Source organism: Mastomys coucha, unplaced genomic scaffold (genome assembly GCF_008632895.1).
Source record: "Mastomys coucha isolate ucsf_1 unplaced genomic scaffold, UCSF_Mcou_1 pScaffold20, whole genome shotgun sequence".
Classification (NCBI taxonomy): domain Eukaryota; kingdom Metazoa; phylum Chordata; class Mammalia; order Rodentia; family Muridae; genus Mastomys; species Mastomys coucha.
The window spans coordinates 13,435,017-13,455,278 of record NW_022196903.1 but is presented as its reverse complement, the minus strand read 5'-3'; the positions used below and the strand labels follow the sequence as shown (position 1 = coordinate 13,455,278).

General features: G+C 38.6%; 1 protein-coding gene across 8 annotated transcripts in view; it reads right to left on the bottom strand.

Moving 5' to 3' along the window:
• Positions 1-20,262, bottom strand: part of St7 (suppression of tumorigenicity 7) — a 252,070-nt gene that overhangs the window by 89,507 nt on the left and 142,301 nt on the right. For 7 of the 8 annotated variants that reach the window (XR_004121889.1, XM_031381225.1, XM_031381226.1 and 4 more), the window contains exons 3-6: positions 15,303-15,462; positions 5,162-5,216; positions 3,807-3,922; positions 1,802-1,877 (exon numbers count right to left, since the gene is read on the bottom strand). Coding sequence is in view for 7 of the 8 variants with exons in the window: in XM_031381225.1 (XP_031237085.1) it covers positions 1,802-1,877; positions 3,807-3,922; positions 5,162-5,216; positions 15,303-15,462 (407 nt within the window). In the remaining variant the exon portion in view is untranslated. Of the gene's footprint in view, positions 1-1,801; positions 1,878-3,806; positions 3,923-5,161; positions 5,217-9,515; positions 9,662-15,302; positions 15,463-20,262 lie in introns of those variants that run through there. The other variant, XM_031381231.1, reaches the window with a different exon arrangement.

Here is a 20,262-nt window from a genome sequence, read left to right as displayed (position 1 = left end):
CAAACTAGCAAGGGTTGGCTAACATAAATCAATAAAAGGAAAAAACATACAAAACCCACTAAGGACAACTATCTAAAATCTGTCTAAAATTATGTTTAAGGTCTTAAGGCTCCCCCTTCCCAATTTCTCCAAAATCACCACAAAAAAAAAAAAAAGGACAATACAATAACATTAAAACAAAGAAGGTTTATGGCTAATAATGGTAGTTAATAAAGAGAAAAGGAAACTCTAATATTGATTCTTATTCCTGGCTTCTTTATCAAGGAGAATAACAGTCAGACTAAAAAAGAGAGAAGAAATTAAACTCTAAAATGGGTAAAAAGATGCAAGCCAGCACATCAGTAATGCATTCTAAGTGAGCAACTCCTCTGGAAGGGAGGGGCAGACCCTAGTAAGCCAATGGACCTTGCAGGCAGGACATGGAACTGCACTCTATGGAGAGCTGTGGAATCACAAAGAATAGAGACTACAAGACAAGTGAACACATGGGAAAGAAGGCTGACCTCCCAAATGATGGAACACTGATTCAGAAAGAAACTCCAATGGGTTACTAAAGAAATGGTCTCTAAGCACATTAAATAAAAATAAAAAATAAATGAAGCAGAAACCAGTAGAAGCCAGCTTAAATGGCTGAGAACAGATAACACAGTGTTGCTAGCTTCATTTCCCCTAATAGACTTAATATAAATTAAAACTCTCTATCCACCTGGCATTCTTAAGATCAAAATGGAGAAACATGGATTGAATCACAGGGTAACTGGTGCTTGTAACAGGTTGAATAAAACCAAAGAAATGTGATTCATGAAGACATGAGCCTGCAGGGTAGTCTCTACATGCCAGGCCCCAGAGCTTTGCTTCGGATCCTGATCCTTTTCTCAGAAACATGAATCACATACACACACACACACACACACACACACACACACACACAGAGCAGGCATATTAAACTTGTAGAGAACAGGAAAGTGAAAAGCATGTCACATGATAGAGTCAGAAACCATGCAGATTCAGCCTTACAGTGACAGGATTTGAAACTGAGTGGCTCTTTTGATATTTCCAAGACCCCTCTGGAGAAGATTCAGTAAGCTTCTTGAGAAAAATCATAAAATAGTTTAACAATGACCACTTGGCAAGGGCCCTATTGAGGTGATTCAAGCACCAGATGGGTGGCTGAGCTAAGTGACCTTTATGGTTTCTGCCAACCCTAAGTTTTAATGACTCCGATATTAAGAATCTCATTTTCTGAGATCTCCAGATTTCCCAGCCTTCCTTGGTAACCCATAGAATGTTTACCAACAGAAAGGACAGCGTTTCCTCTTTTTATCATCTTAACATTAAAATTTTAGCTTTTCATCACCATTTATCTTTTCTGAAGTTGTTGTTTCTTCCACTAGCAGAAGTTACATCTAGAAGCCCGGATGCACAGATGAGCATTCTACATCTAGAAAGGAAGTAGGGTCCCTGTGAAAATGTTCTAGATCTACCAACAGCTGTACTTAGCTTATGTCCTCACAAGATGCCAAGGATATCCCTTGAAGGGTTTAATCTTGGGTCATAGTAAAGGAACTGAGCTTTGTTCTAAAGGAGCTAGAACCTTCACACACACACACACACACACACACACACACACACACACACACACCACTCTCCTTCAGAGAAATAAAACTTTAGAAGGTAAGGCCCTTGGAAATAGCCTGCATTTCAAATGCACAGCATAAAAGAAGTGTCCCATCAATGATGACTGAAAACACTCTGCATAAAATGTGTCTTCATTTTAATAGCAAGACTGTTCCCTACTTACTCATTTATCTCCAAGGCTTCGTGAGCTGCAGAGATCCTGGCTTGAGGGTTCCTTTCTCTCCAAGCTTTTTGCATTACTGGTTAGAAAAAAAGGAATAATTCAAGTCACCTACCTACTACGTATAATTCAATGTCTAACTGTAGGGCAATAAGCAGTTGGCAGCTTTATAATTGTAACATTTTATTCCTAAAGAAGTCAAATCATATTCCCAAAGTCACACAAGTATTCTGAATTGCTATTTCACTGTTCTTCAATTGCCAATAACAAACTTTTTGTGTGAAGATTAAATTATAGGTATAAATATCATACACTAAAAAGTCAAGAAAATGAGCTATAATAGAGAATTCATATCTTTTGTTTTTAATAAATACTTGCTGTTAGAAGACATTTTGCATATTTTGAAATTTCTATTTTATGGCCACACCATCCGAAATGTACCTGTTCCCATCTGAAGTGACTCAGTTCTTTATTCCTTCTATAACATATAATTTCTATTCGACATGTTCTAAAACATTTGCTCCAAGTGGGGGATATGTGAAAGTTTAAACTATGTAGAGAAAGTGGACTGAGTTAAACTGCCAGAGAATTTTGCTTGACATGGATATTTGTGACTCAATTTCCCTGAAAATCTAGTTTTTATGAATTAGAGTAGCTAACTTCACTCATTACTTAGCTCCTCCACAGCTTCTGCATCAGCTCCTGCCTCCAGGTCCTGGTCTAGTCTGAGATCCTGCCTCAGTTTCCCTCAATGTACTGTGATTCAGGATATGTAAGCCATAAACCCTTCCTTCCCCCATGTTGCTTTTAGTGGTATTTCAATATAATAATGTAACCCTAATTAAGACAGGTATTTTCAGAAATGTAATAATACAAAATTTACTAACAGGAAAGTAATGAGTGTAAAGTGAACACTAAACAAGGTCTGCTAGAAGAGAAAAAGCACATATGCCCTCCTACAGCCAAAGCCATGTACCCTCCAATGCTAGTAGTAAACCAATATCTTAAGTCAATAAAGTAAAGTGGCCATTTATATTGAATGAATCCCAACTTGAGGCAGGGTTTCTCTGGGTAGCCCTAGCTGGCCTGGAACTCACTCTGTAGACCAGGCTGGACTTGAACTTAGGGATCTGCCTGCCTCTGCCTCCTGAGTGCTGGGATTAAAGGTGTGCACCATCCCATCTCCCCCATTTCCAAAATTCCAGCTTCTAATTACAATGGGATTAAGGAGACCCTCATTCCACCTCACCTTTGAAGTTTAACTCACTTTGTGTAAGATGTGTGTGTCTTCAAAATATATAGAGCTTACTTTGATGCTTTAAAATCATGTTCTAGATAATAATAAGCCTCATGTCTATATTGATAATCATTGTGAATAAATTTTATATAAGTATTCCTTATGAATTCTTGGTTTTATTAGTCAGTTTAACATTTTACTCATTGAAGAGAGAGAGAGAGAGAGAGACATGTATGTGCATATATGTGCATGTATGTGTAGTCCAAAGGATGACATCAGGTGTCAGTTCTTCATCTACCATTCTCTTTCTTCCCCCTTCCCTTTTTTCCCTTTTGTCCTCTTGAGACAAGTCTAGATCTCATCACACAGTTGAAGCTGATTGGCCAGCAAGCCCCAGGGATCCACTCCTTTCCCCTTGCTTAGAGCTGGAACTACAATGATATGCTACCAAATCTGGATTTTGTTTCTGTTTACATGGGGTCAAAGGATCAAAATCAAGTCCTCATGCTTACAAGGCAAGAACTTTATGCCCTGGTGTATCTCCCTAGCCCTCCTTGCTCTTCTTATATAGCCCAGGACGGCCTGCAACTCCCTACATAGTCCAAGTTGGTCTCAAACTAGATGTCCTCCTGCCTCCACCTCCTGTGTGTTGAGATTACAGAAGTGTGCCACCAAACCTAGCTGTAGAGCAGACATTATAGAATCAGAACCATGATTTGGAATGAGCTGAAAAGCTTTCCCACCCCTAAGTATCTGAAGGATTTTCCATACTTGCATCTGCAGGACGAAGATGGTCTGAATCACAAGTAAAGAAAGTCTGGTGGTCCTGGGCAGAGAGGTTCATGTCATAGTATGTCAGAGGCTCTCGTCCTGTGACCCAAGTGTACCTGTCATGGGCAAATATGATGGTCAGACAGTTTTGAGAAAGAATAAAGACCTATGAGAGGAAGGTACAGAGAGATTGAAATGCAAAACCACTACTGAGCATTAAAATACCTTTGTTTATGAACACCAAAACATTGTTTTAAAAAAAATCCTGCCTTGGGCTGCAGAGAAGGCTCAGTGGGAAAGAGCACCAACTACTCTTCCAGAGGAGTCCTGTTGGATTCCCAGCAACTACATGACAGCTAACAAGTGTCTGTAACTCCAGTTCCAAGGGGGATCCAATGCTGTCTTCTGGCCTCCCTTGGCATTGCATGCACATGGTACACAGACACATATTCAGGCAAACCAACCATACACATAAAATAAAATTTAAAAAAAAAACTCAAAAAAGTCATCCTGTTCTTCCTTCAGGAATTATATAGCAAAAATACGCATATTCTCTTGGTTTTGCCTTAGCATTTTAATAGTCCTTGCTAATGGAAAACTTCCCTAATTAATATTACAAATAGATATTTTCCCCAAACTACAAATTTCTAATTTGCCTAATTACTTCACTCCATTAAGTTGCAATATAGCTTCTCTGGGATCCATGTAATAAAGTTGCAGTGCCTTAGGATCCCGGGTCTGTATGATATATATTGAAAAGAACAACTGCCACAGAAGGCAATGGGGTAGCTCAGCAAGTGGGCTATTTGCAGCCACTCTTGAAAACCCAAGTTCAGGGTCTAGAACCCACACAGTGCATGAGAAGAACAAGTCTCACAAGTTTTTTCTCTGAGTAGTACATGCAACATACATACACATACATTAATAAGTTTTCAAAGAATAAGTACAATAGAAAACACTTACAACCTATAATTTTGTATATTATTACAAACTAGAATGCCAAAATACCTATAATACAGAAAAATTGAAACACTTGATTGTATCCCCAAACATGGAGGCTATTGGACATGGTGACATGCTACAATCCCAGGACTCACTTGTGAAGCAAGAGGATCAGGAGCAAAGGTACCCAACCACAAAACAGGTTCTGGATTATGAAACCCTGCCTCAAACAGAAGAAAAAAGAGGTAGGGGAAGAAGAAAAAGGAGAAGAGCATGAAAAGGAGGGAGGATAGGGAAAGCTGAGGGAGAAGGAAGGAAGGAGGAGAGAAGGTAGCACACACTATTCTGTGATCCCTAAATGAACCAGAGGTAGCACTTGCTACTCATTCGATTCCTGGACTGGCAAGACTCACCGATTGTATTCCGCACCCCTAAACAGATTGAGTGGATTTCGCCATACTTTGCATTCTGTAACAAAGAGGAATATGAAATGACATGTAAGTCCAATGATATTAGGAGCTAATTAATTCAGTAAAATACCATTCCTGACCATTTGATATGAATATATGATTCTCCATCCTTTATGTAGGAAATTGAAAAACAAAACACAACCCTGGAGATTAATCAGGCACTTGAGATTTCTCAGGCACTGGGACAGGGGAAACGTCAACTAATCTCTAGGGTCAAGTTTCCTCATTTTTCAAATGCCAACATCAGCTACTGTGTAACTTTGTGTGGTTGTTCTATGAGATTTGAGCAGATTTTATGAATGAACTTCCAACAATAAAGGTAAAATGTACATGTACAGATGGGACTACTTTCTGTCACTCTAGAACACATCTTTCAACGACATTATCCTTGACAAACTACAGGTCTGCATCATACATAACACAGAGAGCACTAGTCTGGGCCCATTAAGGATGATGGCAAATATTTTGGGGAGATAACTCACTAGATTAATATTGCTTTTCCAAGAAGAGATAAGAAAATTAATGTTATCACAATTGCAGGAAGAAGTTCTATGAAAATAAATTGTTCTGGTATATTTTAACATCTAACACAATAGAGAACACCACTCTAATGTCACAATGTGAATTACTAAAATTATATCTTGTTTATATAAGAAACACATAAACTAAGAACACAGCACTTTAACTTAGAGAAGTCCATCAATAGGTTTAAGGTCATGTTATATTAAGCATGTGATTAATAAACTACAATTGTTTTCAAACATCCTATGAAGGCTTACTAATAATTCACAACACTAGATCTCTTTGGATAAATACAGTTTTGTTAGAAAATAAAACTCACTTAACCAAAGTCAAAACATCAGTCCTCAAAGAACACACCCACTAATGTGTACAATCACAACTATGGCAGAGATCCAAGAGACCTTAAAGGCCAGATGATGACTCATTAGAACTCTACAGCAGGCCTGTTCATCCAACAGCCATCCCTCCACCCATCCCTCCACCCACCTATACATCCATCTACCCAGTAATTATTAGTTTTAACAGTGGAGGAGACATGGAAAGCATTATTCTGACACACGGCATATAATAAAATATAAAGCACCATTCTGTATGATCCCTCTCGTTTACCGCTGAAATAGCAAAGCAAATACATACTTACAATGAGATGTACATTTTTATGTAAAAGAGATGAACTTATCTTTAAAGTAAGCCGGTATCTCATTTTACATTTACTCAATAATGTGCAAAATGGTGCAAAGACTTTGTCACTTAACATAATTTGTCACTTAATGCAACATGTCTGAATTCTGTCCTTAAGAAAATAACTGGAATTTGGTAGTTGTCACTTTATATGACACTAAGTAGAAAATTATGTTTCTTTTAGTTAATTATATGCTGTCCAAACAAAAAGCCCATTAGAAGGGTCATGAACACTATATTTCCAGATCTTGGCTTGAAACATGGTGGTCAGCCAAAGAGTTGTGATTTCTGTCCTTATGGCTGGTGCCCCTCTAACTCCATCTCCTCTAACTGTTCTTCAATTAAACTCAAGCTTCGTAAATATTGCCAGGTTTGTAGTTAACATAAAGTAAGCTTGTGAATTGTGTGAAATGATGTTCATGGTAAAAGTACAATAAAACATGAGTATTTGAAAAGATATTTTTTCTCATTTTTAATTTGATTAGAAATACAATTTTACAAATATTTTGTCAAACATTTTTCTCCAACAAATACGTTATTATAGTGCCCGAGGAAATAAGCACCATTCAAAACCCAACTGACAAATTAGAATGAAAATTATCTTCAGTTAAAATTTTAACCCTTTAACCTCAGTTTATGTGAAATATTTCTAAGGAAAAATAACTCTAAAAAGAAATACTATGTGTACTTCAGATAGTCACCAAACAGTACTTGACAAACACTTCATTTAGGAATTTCCACAACATAGCCAGCAGGGGGTGCTGCAAACGTTCTAAAATGTTAAATTTATCACTTAAAGAACTAAGTTCTTGTTAACTTGATGTTGTAAAACTGTTCTGTATTAACTTTTAAATTATCCCTGAAACTTAGAAATTAAGATGCAATTAGCTTCAGCAGATGTGAAGGGGGAAAGGTGCCGACAAAGTACAAAGCCATTATCTTCACAGATTACATTGTTGAAATTGAGGGCCCAGGACAGGTTATTTTCCTTAAGAAATAAGCAATATAAAGGTCATCTATATATGCACACATCAAATTTTTGCCTTAAGTGATGTGATTCATCTTTGCTGTTCTGTTCTATAATCTTTCCTATGGAAAATTCTTTTAGCATGGAATTGGCTCCAGAGAACACACCCCATAAATATCAGTTGCCTGATGTGGCTTAGTATAACTTGAACAAATGGTATAAATGCCAAACATGAAGATTCCAGGGAAACAACCTCCACAGGGTAAGAGAGCTAACACATAAATGCTTTTCTTGTGTGTCCTCTTGAGGAATGAATTTATTTCAGATCATATTTCAAATTTATCCTTCAAAAAGAATGCTCCATCCTTCATTATCTTCCACAATTTCAGGGCCACTGGAAAGCATTCAAAATCAACTAGTACTCCATTAGGCGCTTGCTCACATCATTAAGAGTCTACTTATAAGTGTGCTCCTAATACAAGGACACTCTCTGCACTTCCATAATACAGTATCCATAATACAGTCCCTACTCATAGCTCTGATGGAAATGTTGTGACCTCAGCATGTATGAAAGAATACCAAAACTCAAGGGGAAAGGAACCAGCCACCATTAAAACAACATGACATTTCCTAGACTATAGAGCGCATATAATTCTTTGTCAAAATGGGACAGTTGTTTCTATGTGGGAAACCATTAAGGATTTCTAAAGCAAGCGCTGAATGTTTTGAAGCCTCCCTTTCCTGGGTCCCACTCAAACCTTCCATCACTACTTCCATCAGCACTTGCTACCTTTGCCCCAGTTACAGTGCAGGATGCTTTTATGTCAACTTGACACAGGCTACAGTCACCGGAGAGGAGGGAGCCTCAACTGAGAAGATCCCCTCAGAAGACAAGCCTGGAGGGCATTTTCCTAATGAGTGATTGATAAGGGCAGCCCCAGTTCTTTGTGGGTGAGGACTCACCTGGTTCTGAGTCCTGAGATTACAGGCTCCAGCCTCTTCGTGACAGCAGAAATAGCAACTTTTAGCATAGCTATAAGCTTAGCTTTCATTGAACCTTTCTATAAAGGAGGTCTGAAGCTTATCATCTGCATCCCGCATATAAATCAGCGAGATGTATCTCTTAGACCCTCCCTTTCCTCCAAGGTCACAGTCAATAAGGTTGAGAACTGATGTTTAGACTTATCTGTTAACCTATAATTGGCAAAAACCATCACATTTCATGGCAAAAACCATCACATTTCAACATCCTATAATTTCATCAATTAAGCTGTCCAGTGGACGAACAGATCTCAAAATTCCTCTCGGGAAATGTCAGTTTCTTCAAAACAATACTTCCAAAGTGTCTAAAGTTTTCATTGAACATATGATTATTATTATTATTAGATTAACCCCAGGTGACTCTGTCTTTGGTGGGGTTTTCCTACAGTTAACTAGCTTTGATACTTCAGAAATGAATGCCTAGTCTTCTATATCATACTGATCAATTTTAGGCAATTATTAGAAGTACTTCTTTTTAAAAAAATAATTAAGCCTTAACTACTTCATAGCTTTTCAAAATAACTAATTATTGAGGAAAAGTCTCAAACCTCTGACTGCTGGGCTGGGCCTGCTGGCAGCAAAGGAGAATCCTAAAACCCAATAGGGAACTGTCCAAGCTGGGCTGCAGGCCCTTCAGCTATCTGAGCTTTAACCAACAAAGACAGAGCCTGGAGCAGAGACCTTCTTTCCAGACTTGTGGCTGTCAGGACAGAACCCCAAGGGCAGAAAACACCTAAAGAACTGCCAGTAAGCCACGTGGGTGGTAGACGCGGAGAGGGAGAGGCCTGTTCAAACCGCCATGCTGCTCAGAGTTGAGGATCCTAGGCCTACCACACTGAGCGCCAGAACACGAACGCGAACCTCCGGCCACTGTGCGTTTGTCCCTCCAGAGGAGCCAGCCTGGGCCGGACACCACGTTCCCACAGAGCAGAGGACGGATGGGACCTTGTAGCCGAACCACGGGCCCATACTAGCAGCAGAGCCTGTCTAGAAACCAGAAAGGGGCCCAGCACGAGACAGGGGGACGACCCCACGGACGCAGCCACTCGCAGCATCACGGCAGATGCAGGACTGGTTTGGCCTGACCTTGCTTACAACCTCTGGCTAGTCGGAGCCGCTCTGCACTGGTCCCCGGCGCGGAGGAGGGCTGCGTGGGCGCCATGTTCCACCTCTCAGCACAGGTGCTGTGGTTCCTCACAGGCCCGCCCAGTTTCTCTAACGGGGATGTCTCCGTTAGTCTTCTCGGATTTTTTTTTTTAATCCCTACGTAACATTTGATTTCATTTCAGTTTGGATGTTAGCATTCCAGCGGAGGTAAAATGATTCACTTTTATATTTGAGTAAATCCTCTGGGATCTACCTTCTGTGCTTCAATGTGCTCCAAGCTCATCATCAGTCCCTTATGCTTATCCCTTGCTCTCACAATCCTCCCCCTGCCCCCCCCCTTTCCTGGGCTGTTGCTTATGGACCTCAGGTTCAAAGCCTTTATGGTTTGGTGGCTTTTTGTAGGCATCATAGTTTAGAGTAAGCAAACCGCTCATGCCAGGAAAAAATAATTTTAAAGAAAAAAAAATGGTAAAGGAAACATGGATAGCCTTCATAAATTTTGTTACTACAAATTCTTGCACGGAATAAAAAGAGTAAGTGTGAGTTCTAAGACTTTTTTTTTTTTTTTATCTCTGTGTAACCGTGGCTGTCCTGGAACTCACTCTGTAGACCAGGCTGGCCTCGAACTCAGAAATCCGCCTGCCTCTGCCTTCCAAGTGCTGGGATTAAAGGCGTGCGCCACCACTGCCTGGCCTCTAAGACTATTATTGATTTGCTTTCGTCAAAGAAATGATGAGATGGCTAAAACTTTTAATTCGCATGTCATACATTTCTTACTGGCTATTTTTTACTAAATCAATTCCACCAAATAATGTATTATCCCTGAAATAAGTTTTAAGTAAATGTACGTTCACTAGAAACTGAATGAATCCATTCCAGACTTCTCCACCATATAAACAGACATCTCTTCTGTACTATACTATATACATTTTAGTGGAAAATGCTTTTGAAAAGATGACTAGGGAAAAATCACTTTCAAGCCATGCATTAATTTTTGGCATGTAAATATCTAGTTTACCATCACTAAGACTATCCATAAGCAATCCCAAAGGTCCCTAATACATAAAAATTCATAATTTTGCAAAGGGAGACAGCTGAATTGAAAACTCTGAAAAGCTTGGGTGTAGCTGTATCTCCCAAATCTATTTATAAAGTCAGTTTATCTGTGAGGTACTCCTATATAAAAAGCTGTCCTTTGACTGCATTTCTACATGGCGTTATTTAATTCCCAGAATACTCTGTGAAGTTATTGCTATTATTCTCATGTTTTCAGATTAAGACACTAAGGCTTATTTAGGAAAGTTAAACGGCAAGCCTTAGATCATTGACTGTGAAAGTCCTAGAACTAAGACTAGCAGCTTGAGCTAGTCACTGCCCCTGAGCTGCTCTTGAAGACATTTAAATGTCAGGTCACAAATCATGTCCTGCATTTCCTTACAGAGGATTAATGCCATTGTTATTAAGGTTTTCCAGGCAAGGTTAAACTGACCTTAGAATTTTCAACTTTTGTGGCTTTGCCTAGCTAACACTGAGATTATAGGTGTGAGCCAACAATAAGTCTTTTAGTTCCTTTATAATTATATTAATTTTAGCTTTATAGACTTTCTAGAAGGTCTGGGGCAGTGACTTAAATATCCAATTAGTCCTTAAGAACTTGTATCCATAGGGTGGTGCTCACCTACCTGTAACACCCAAAACTCTGGAGGGGAAGACTGAGGATTCAGAGTGAGGTCACCCTGAGCTACAGAGGACAAGACTGTTCAGGAAGAGGGAGAAAACTCTGTATTATTACAGAGAAAACAACCTAGGTTGTCAGTCATGAGACTTGTTTCCTGTACCTTGTCTAACTGTACAAGTTGCCATCTATGACAGTTTTAGGATTTTTTTTTTTTACTTCTCCCAAGCTGCCTCAATGATCCAATGAGCATTAATTTAGAATGCAGGATATATATTTATACAGCATAACTATAATTAATAAGAAATTTGAATTTTTATAATTATCTAGAATTGGAAATATATTGTGAAAATCAATTAAGATACAAGTGAGATGATCTGGATAGGAAGCCAAGTGGCTGTGTGAGAACTGTGTAGCAATCCAGTCCTCCCAGGAGCTGTTGAAGTGTCTCGGAGCAGCTGAGCTTGACTTTGGCATCTCTGCTTATAAGATGGAGCAACTTGCACTTTTCCCAATATCTATCTGGCAAAAGACAAATGCTGCAAACCTTGTCTTTATGGTATTTTATTTGAGAACAAGAATAAATTATCAAAAAAATGTTCTCCTAAAGCCAAATTCTAGGTCTCAGTGGGTTGTGAGATTCTCCCCTCTCTGGGAGAAGTTGGCTGCATTTTAAACCTTGTACATCACCCACTCATAAAGTGCACTGAATGAAGAAACAGCAGTGATACTCATGGTGATGTGGCAAAATATATCAGCAGAGTTGATCAGAAACCATATATTTGGAAGAGACATAGCAATTTAGTTCCCAAATAAAATGAAACAAGAATGTCCACACATATGACCTTTGGCCAAACAAGCTGAAGTTTGGCTAAAGTAAGAAACTATGTAATCAACCATACTTCTCCACAAGAAAGAATCACAGAGCAACTTGAGCAAGTCTGCACTCTGCCCACTTTATACAAGAGGGGCTTCAGAATGCACTCATGGTCTGCCCTGATTCCTCCTTCCTCCCAAACCACTGTAAGGTGGGTGTGTCTGCCAGATTTTGCTTAAAACAAATAATACATTAAGGGCTCTAATGAGTTTTCACATGGACCAGTATTTATATCTAATGTTTTTATCTCATTTCAACTTTGTCAATAATTTTATTTTCCAAATAATTTCATTAAACTTTCTTTGCTAAGTTCATGGGACTTTATTTGCCAAGTTACATTTCATGTAAAATTCAGTGAAGACAACTATGCATTTTAAGAAAATCAACAAACTCCACCCTTCTGTTATGCATTCAATAGCCTTTTTTATTAGTTTAAAGGGAATATGAATTTAATGAAAATTCATCTATTTTTATGGCAATACATAAAGTATTTTAAGATCTGGACTTTTTTTCCCATAAGCTAATGCAGACTATAAACAGAAAGTGATTAATAGTAGAGATAATTGCAGATAATATATTTTGTAGTACTTTCTTTATTTAGAAATAAAAGTCAGCCAGGCATGATGTCTCTTGTCACATAAATAAATCCAGCATTTCAGAGGATGAGAAAGAAGAATTATAGTGACTTAAGAGGCCATCCTTGGCTACATAGTGGATTTCAAGAAAGCCTAGTGAGACTTTCAAACATACACACACACACACACACACACACACACACACACACACAAAACAATCAGCACAGAAAATATAAAGTGATATTAATTGCATGATTTCTGATATTTCCATACCTGCTTACATTTGTCACACTGAGTTAGCCAAATATTAGCAGTATAACTGTCAAGAAGTCTATTCATACCTAAATACACTTTTTTTTCCTAAATATACTTATTATAAGTGATTTCCATTTTTCTAAAGGTAACTACTAAAACATTATTGTAAAGTCAAATCATACACCCTATATGTTATGCAGTAAATTTACTGAAAGAGGACAGAGTAGCAAATACTATCGAGTCATTAATATTAATATTAATTGAGTCATTAGTAATAATCAAGTTTAATCTTAGCCAAGTAAAAATGGAGAATTCCCATGGCTGTCGGTTTCTAATGCATTTTTATCTTTTGGTTCTGTTTTCTTTGGTCTGATTTTGAGACTTGGTCTCATACTGCCTAGACTAGTAGCTTTGATTACCCGGACTCATCTGATGCTTTGGACTTCACCTCCCAAGTACTGGGGCTAAAATTATATACTTAGATGAATATATTATTTAAAAGGACTTAGATTCTTCCTTGCAAATGATAACATCAAAATTTACATAATAAGTCATACATCTACTCAGAAAAAATGTATGATCTAGCAGGATTGCTGTTCCACAAGCCTGATAATCTGAATTTGACCCATCCCTAGAACCCACTCAAGGTGGAAGGCGAGTTCTGCAGAGTTGTCCTCCGACCTTCACACATAGGCTATGTGCATATTCTTCACACCAATTATACACATGCATGATAATAAATTTAAAAATAATATTAATACTGAGAACATGAACTTTTCATTGCACTAAGAAATGTCAAAAGCTCTAAGCTGGGTAAGGAGAAAGGAGGGCTTTCATGAGAATAAAAATGTAATCATTTTAAAGAACACCTTAAAAGGGCATGCTTTCTGTTAGCTATCTGTTAATTTCATGCACCATGCAAGTATACAGAAACTTGAGTCAGTCAGCAATACGGGTCATCTCTGGGATCTTCACACAGCAATTATCTGCCCCTCCTTGTATGATAATGACTAAATAATCTCATTCCTCGTTAGAGCCAGGAGCCCTAAGTTTTTGCATTTCTGGTTAATGCCATGCTTTGCTGTGCTCAGGCCTCCTTTTCTTTTCACGAGGTAGATACATTTACAAAGTCCCAAACAATTTTAATACCTGCACAGTGGCAATTAGAATGTGAACCATTAGAACGAGGTAAGCACACACTAGGAGCTACCCAATACCATTCACTTTCGGCTGGAAGATCACAGACTAAAAAGTTCCTCTTCAACATCAGGAACAAATATTCCTTGTTGCTAACAGCCTGGCTAGGAAGTTAGAAAATGTGACTAAGTTGTGAAGAAAAAAAAAACACCTAACCTATCTCCTGAATACCTTCCTTTCATTCTTCAAGTCTCGGAACTAATGGAACCACTCAGCTTGGCCAGAGATCCCTCCCCACCACCACCTGCCTTGCTTTCTATAGCAGTGTATGTTTCTCTGGTGCAATCAGAACACTTATCATGTTATTTCATGCAGTAGTCCAGTGGAGATGAAAACATTCTCTAGTTCATAAGAACCGGTGGAAGCCAAGTTCATAAGTACTTAAGAAGAGTTTACTGTTGGTGAAGGGACAGATTCTTTCCTCTTGTTTGAACTCATCTGCTTATTGACTTTCAAAGATACAGAAGCTAGTTAGTTGTGCAGTACACTAGGAATGCTACAAAAAACACCCCCACCAAGCACTCTTTATGTTGTTGCTAAAGGGAAAACTATCAAAGGTCAAAAACATAGAGATGGTGAATATGTCTATTAAGAAAGGCATTTGATTTGGGGAGTGACAGGGGAACAAGAGAAACATTTGTAGGTCAGGTCCTAAGAAACGTGGCAGATATAAGCAAGGGAAGTAAACTGACAGAGCAGAGTTTGATGACACCAGGTTAAAAGCAGTTTGTGCTGTGTTGAGGAACCTGAACGTGTGCTTCACCATCAGTGGACAAGTAGGACCTTTAAAACAGACAAGCAGTGAAATCAGATCTAGTTAGACTCAACATCCAGCCATCGCTGTGGAAGAAAATGCATCTGATGAGTACACTCTACTCTATTATATATATATATATATATATATACATATATATATATATATATTTGTGTGTGTATACATATATATTAATATATATATTATGTTTTAAGCTAATGTTAATAACATTTGTTATGTTAAAGCTAATGGGAACAAAAGTAAAGTTAACAGCATAAATATTTTCTGCCCCTGGGATGCTTGCGTGCTACTTCTCTGGTACAGCTTTCTTAACTCCCTTGCAATTTCAACACAATTTTTCTCTGAAATGTAATCTTTTAAAACAGTTTTGCTGTGTTACTGTCACGAAAATGTTGTAAGAGACATTCCATACCTGAGACACTTTGCCTGTTGGAATCTGAGTCCCCATTACTGGAATTAGAATTATTGGAAGAGTTGTTGTCAACCCCTCCCAGAAGGGGGCGCAAGTGGCTTACTGAGACTTGTTCAATGAAAGATGTTCCATACTTGCGAAAATACCACCATTCAAATATCTAGAACAGAAAAATAATGTGTGTTTATGATCTCAGTTTCTACTTGTAATTTCAAGACACATCCCTTAATATATGCTTACTGTCTCTTTCCACCTTTGAAAAATGTTTAAATTGGTCTAACTATAATATATTTCAGAAATTAAACACCAATATTATTTAGTTAAAATGGTTTTTCTCTGCTAAAGAGTAGGTTTTTTTTTAAAAGAACCAATAAATATAATGATAGATAAAAGAATATTGTTAAGATGAATTCCAAATTATTTTCCTTTAAGTTAATATAATATTCAAATAACAAAAACATCTTAGCTGAAAGACAACTCTAGAAATACATATGAATACCAGTTTTCCCAAATATACCTTATGAAATGTTTTAATTCTTGACATTTTATATTTTTTGAAATCAGACTCACAATTTTAAGTAATTTTAAATAAGATTTTAAGTAAAAAAAAATATTTTAACTGTAAAAGTATGACTTTTTTCAAGAATGGGGACAGTCAGACTTAGTGGCATGCTGCTTGAGAGACTGAGACAGGAGGATCACTGGAGCACAGGAGTTCAAGGCCAACCTGAGCAATATGGTAACACCTAGTCTTAGAAAGAAAACCATAAAAAACAGTAGTCATTTCATGCATGGATGATACTCAGGTCCTGAAACTCCCCAGCCTCCTTCTTTCTGAAGGCAGCACAGCAAGCATTTGCAGTATATCATCAGTGTTTCTTTTTCCAAAAGCTTACTGATTATTATGCACTCTTAATTCCTAAAATGAACAGGAATAACCTTCCTTACTAAAAGAAGAACCAGGCACACTTGTATGACTAACTGAAGGCAGAGCGTCCTGAGCCTGGGAAAGTTGAGTGCCTCCCCCATGTCCACCTCCACAAACACTGCATCTACCTCCCCTTGTCTACCTCCACAGCCACAGCGCCCATCTCCCCATGTCCATCTCCCCATGTCCACCTCCACAGCCACAGTGCCCACCTCCCTTTGTCTACCTCCACCCCACTGCTTCCTACCACTATTCCATGTTGCTCTACCCATCCTTTTCTCCTTACCCCATCTAAATACAATTTGTTCTTCCCTAGGAATACATCATTCAAAAGAAGTAATTTAGAAATAGCTACCAGCAAAACAAGGTGGCCCAGGCCTTAATTGCACCCCTCATTCAGGAGGCTGAAGTAAGCAGGCCATAAGTACAAGAACAGTGAGACCCTGACTCAAACAAGCAAAAGGCCAAGTGTGGTGACTCACGTTTATAATTTCAGTGATAAATAGAGAGGCTGGGCCAAGAGGACTGCCAAGAGTTCCAGGACAGCTTGGTTACAGAGAGGAAAAAAATTACAAAACAACAGAAAACAGAATAACTACACGCCTGGGTCTCAAAGGATAGCTGAACTATTCTTTATAATATGCAATCTACAATCAATATAGAATTTCTTAAGTTTATGTTCTTGTTTATTTCATAAGAAAGTTTCATTACCTGCACTGGAATGGACATTGAGCTATTATTTAAAAACCAATATTTTCCTCTCTTATTTCTACTCTACTGAAATAAATTAGGAAGGGCATCTATGAAATTATCAGCCAAACATAACATTCCCAGTCACATGTTGGATAACTTGATTTAATTACAGTGAATTACTTCTAACATTGCAATGTTTAAGGAGAATGTGATTTGAAAGTTACATGGGTATGGAAGAAAGGTAAATGTTGGGAGCATGAAGGCCCTCATGCCCACAGACCTCCAGGAAGACAGGGATGTTTAGTGTTTAGGATTGTCCTCTCAAGGGAAAGGTTGGAAAACCTGTTTCCCTCCAGAAAGCTGGGATCAGCATCCGGTGATCAGCATCCGGGTGATCCGTGTTATCTGGAGGGCCAGGCCAGAGTAGTCTAGAGGTGGCTAGTAGTCTAATTGGCCCTAACATTATGTGCATATCCAGGGCCTCTCCCAAGCTCCTATAACCCAAATGACCTCTATGCTATCTGTATGACCTAGAGCATGCCGGATCCTTCCCTAGGCCCTTTAGCTAATAATACAGAGTCTATCTGGAGAACCTATCTTCTTGGAAGAAATAGCATGCTCCTTGAGTTGAGTTTCAATGTAATTATGCCTCTTTTGTATCAGGGATTATATTATACCAGGAAACTTTTCCCAAATTGCACCGTGTTTAAATATGCTGGCAATATTTACCTGATATCAGACTCTCCAGAAGTTTGATCTAGCCTAATGAAGTCAAGCTCAGCCAAGTTTTCATCCTCGCCTCTTCACAGATCTTCTCACTGCTAGCTGTGACACCTGAAGGGACCTCCATAGGTGAACATATAGATCATGTACCCATAAAGATGTCTATAGCTCCAGTGAATTATTTGGTTTATTTGGACACTAGTACCTTCAACTGTAAATGAAATGGAAATCATATTTATCTTCCAGGGTCCTCAGTTTTCATACCAGCTCAGTGTAAAGCACCTACTTCAGTGTCCGACCCACAGTTAGCTCTCAAAAGCGCTAGCAAAGTTACCATTTATTATGTTACTGGCTTGTATACCACACTGTTCAAGGATGGCCTGCCTGAGTCCTGCACTGAGGTCCCCCCTCTTTTGCCAGTCCTTTTGTAGCATTTTTCTCTAAAATGAAACATTTCTTCTTAGAAGATAGTTAAGACATAGGAAGCTGTAATCAAAGGAGAGGTGACACATTGCATCCTCCAGGCAAGCTCACTGAAATTCGGGAAATGAAATGACTCAGGACTAACTGGCTTCACTAGGCTTCTCATTCCTCATGCCTATATAAGCAGGAACAATCACTGAGAGACACTGTGGGACCAGCCAGCTGCCTGGAAAGGACACTCTCTAATCTGTCAAGCTGCCTGCAAGTCATGCAGTGTGCTTCAGGTATCCAGCTTTTGTGAGCCATAACCCATACTCCTTCAAGTAACCACAGAATGCTCGTTAGTTTAGCAAGCTTGAATTAGTTAGCTTCCTTGTCTGTCTGTCATTGGTTCCATATCTGGGGTGAGCACATGTTTATTTACATCTCCCTAGGAATAGTGTTGTCCAATACTGTCTCACAATTTAGGTCAGTGTAGCATCTTACCTGTCAGTAGGACGTTTATAGAAAACATTGGGACAAGGTACTGCTTGGCTGTAGTCCTGAGCAGTCTACAAAGCTCTCAAGAAGTCAACAAAAGTTCTCTGCCTCAATTACAAAAGGAAAAGGGTTTCCAAGGCTCCCTTGGCATTGGCTACAGAACTGACAGTGGTTCTTAATCATTGGCAGTGAAGTCTTTATTCTGTTTTCTCCTGTGTTGTGCTATTAAATCTAAATCACAAATTCTCTCTCTCTCTCTCTCTCTCTCTCTCTCTCTCTCTCTCTCTCTCTCTCTCTCTCTCTTTTGGTTTTTGGTTCATTCCTCCAGCAAGGTCACACTTACTCACTCTCCAAAGAGCATCACAAACAAGCCTCAGGGGAACACTTCTCATTCAAACCACCACACTCTCTACAATCCCCTTCTGGCTTCTTTCTTTATCTGTCTGTGTCTCTCTCGTCTGTGTCTCTGTCTCTCTGTTTATCTCTGTCTCTCTCTGTGTCTCTGCATGTCTGTCTCTGTCTACCTCTCTCTCTCTTTCTCTTTCTCTCTCTCTCTCTCTCTCTCTCTCTCTCTCTCTCTCTCTCTCTCTCTCTCTCTCTCTCTCTCTCTCTCTCTCTCTCTCTCTCTCTCTCTCTCTCTCTCTCTCCATCTCCCTCTTCCTCTCTCTCTCTCTCTTTATCTCTCTCTCCTGCTACTAGGATTAGAAACCAGAACCTCATGCATGTTGGCCAAGTCTCTGCCACTGGACTACATCCTCTATGTGGTCCCAAGCTACTTTTTTTTTTTTTTTATTTTTTGTAGAACATGATTTTAATATTTTCAACTGTTGATATTCAACAAACAGAATACTTACTTTAAGATATGCTTCATTGTTATGTCTCCCTTTTCATTTCTGATTTTATTAATTTGGATACTGTCTCTGTGCCCTCTGGTTAGTCTGGCTAAGGTTTCATCTATCTTGTTGATTTTCTCAAAGAACCAGCTCCTGATTTTGTTGATTCTTTGTATAGTTCTCTTTGTTTCTATTTGGTTTAATTATTTCCTGGCCTCTACTCCTCTTGGGTATGTTTGCTTCTTTTGCTGTAGAGATTTTAGGTGTGTTGTCAAGCTGCTAGTATAAGCTCTCTTCAGTTTCTTTTTGGGGGCACTTAGAGGTATGAGTTTTCCTCCTACCACTGCTTTCATTGTGTCCTATTAGTTTTGGTATGATGTATCTTCATTTTCATTAAATTCTAAAAAGCCTTTAATTTCTTCCTTTATTTCTTCATTGACCAAGTTATCATTGAGTAGAGCATTGTTCAGCTTCCATGTGTATGTGTGTTTTCCGTTATTTTTGTTGGTATTTAAGACCAGCCTTAGTCCATAGTGATCTGATAGGATGAACAGGATTATTTCAGTCTTCTTGTATCTGTTGAGGACTGTTTTGTGACCAATTATATGGTCAGTTTTGGAGAAGGTACCATGAGGTGCTGAGAAGAAGGTATATTCTGCTTTAGGATAAAATGTTCTATAGATATCTGTTAACTCCATTTGGTTCATAATTTCTGTTAGTTTCACTGTGTCTCTGTTTAGTTTCTGTTTCCATGATCTGTCAAGTCTCCCACTATTATTGTGTGGGATGCAATGTGTGCTTTAAGCTTTAGTAAAGTTTCTTTTATGAATGTGGGTACCCTTGCATTTAGAGCATAGATGTTCAGAATTGAGAGTTCATC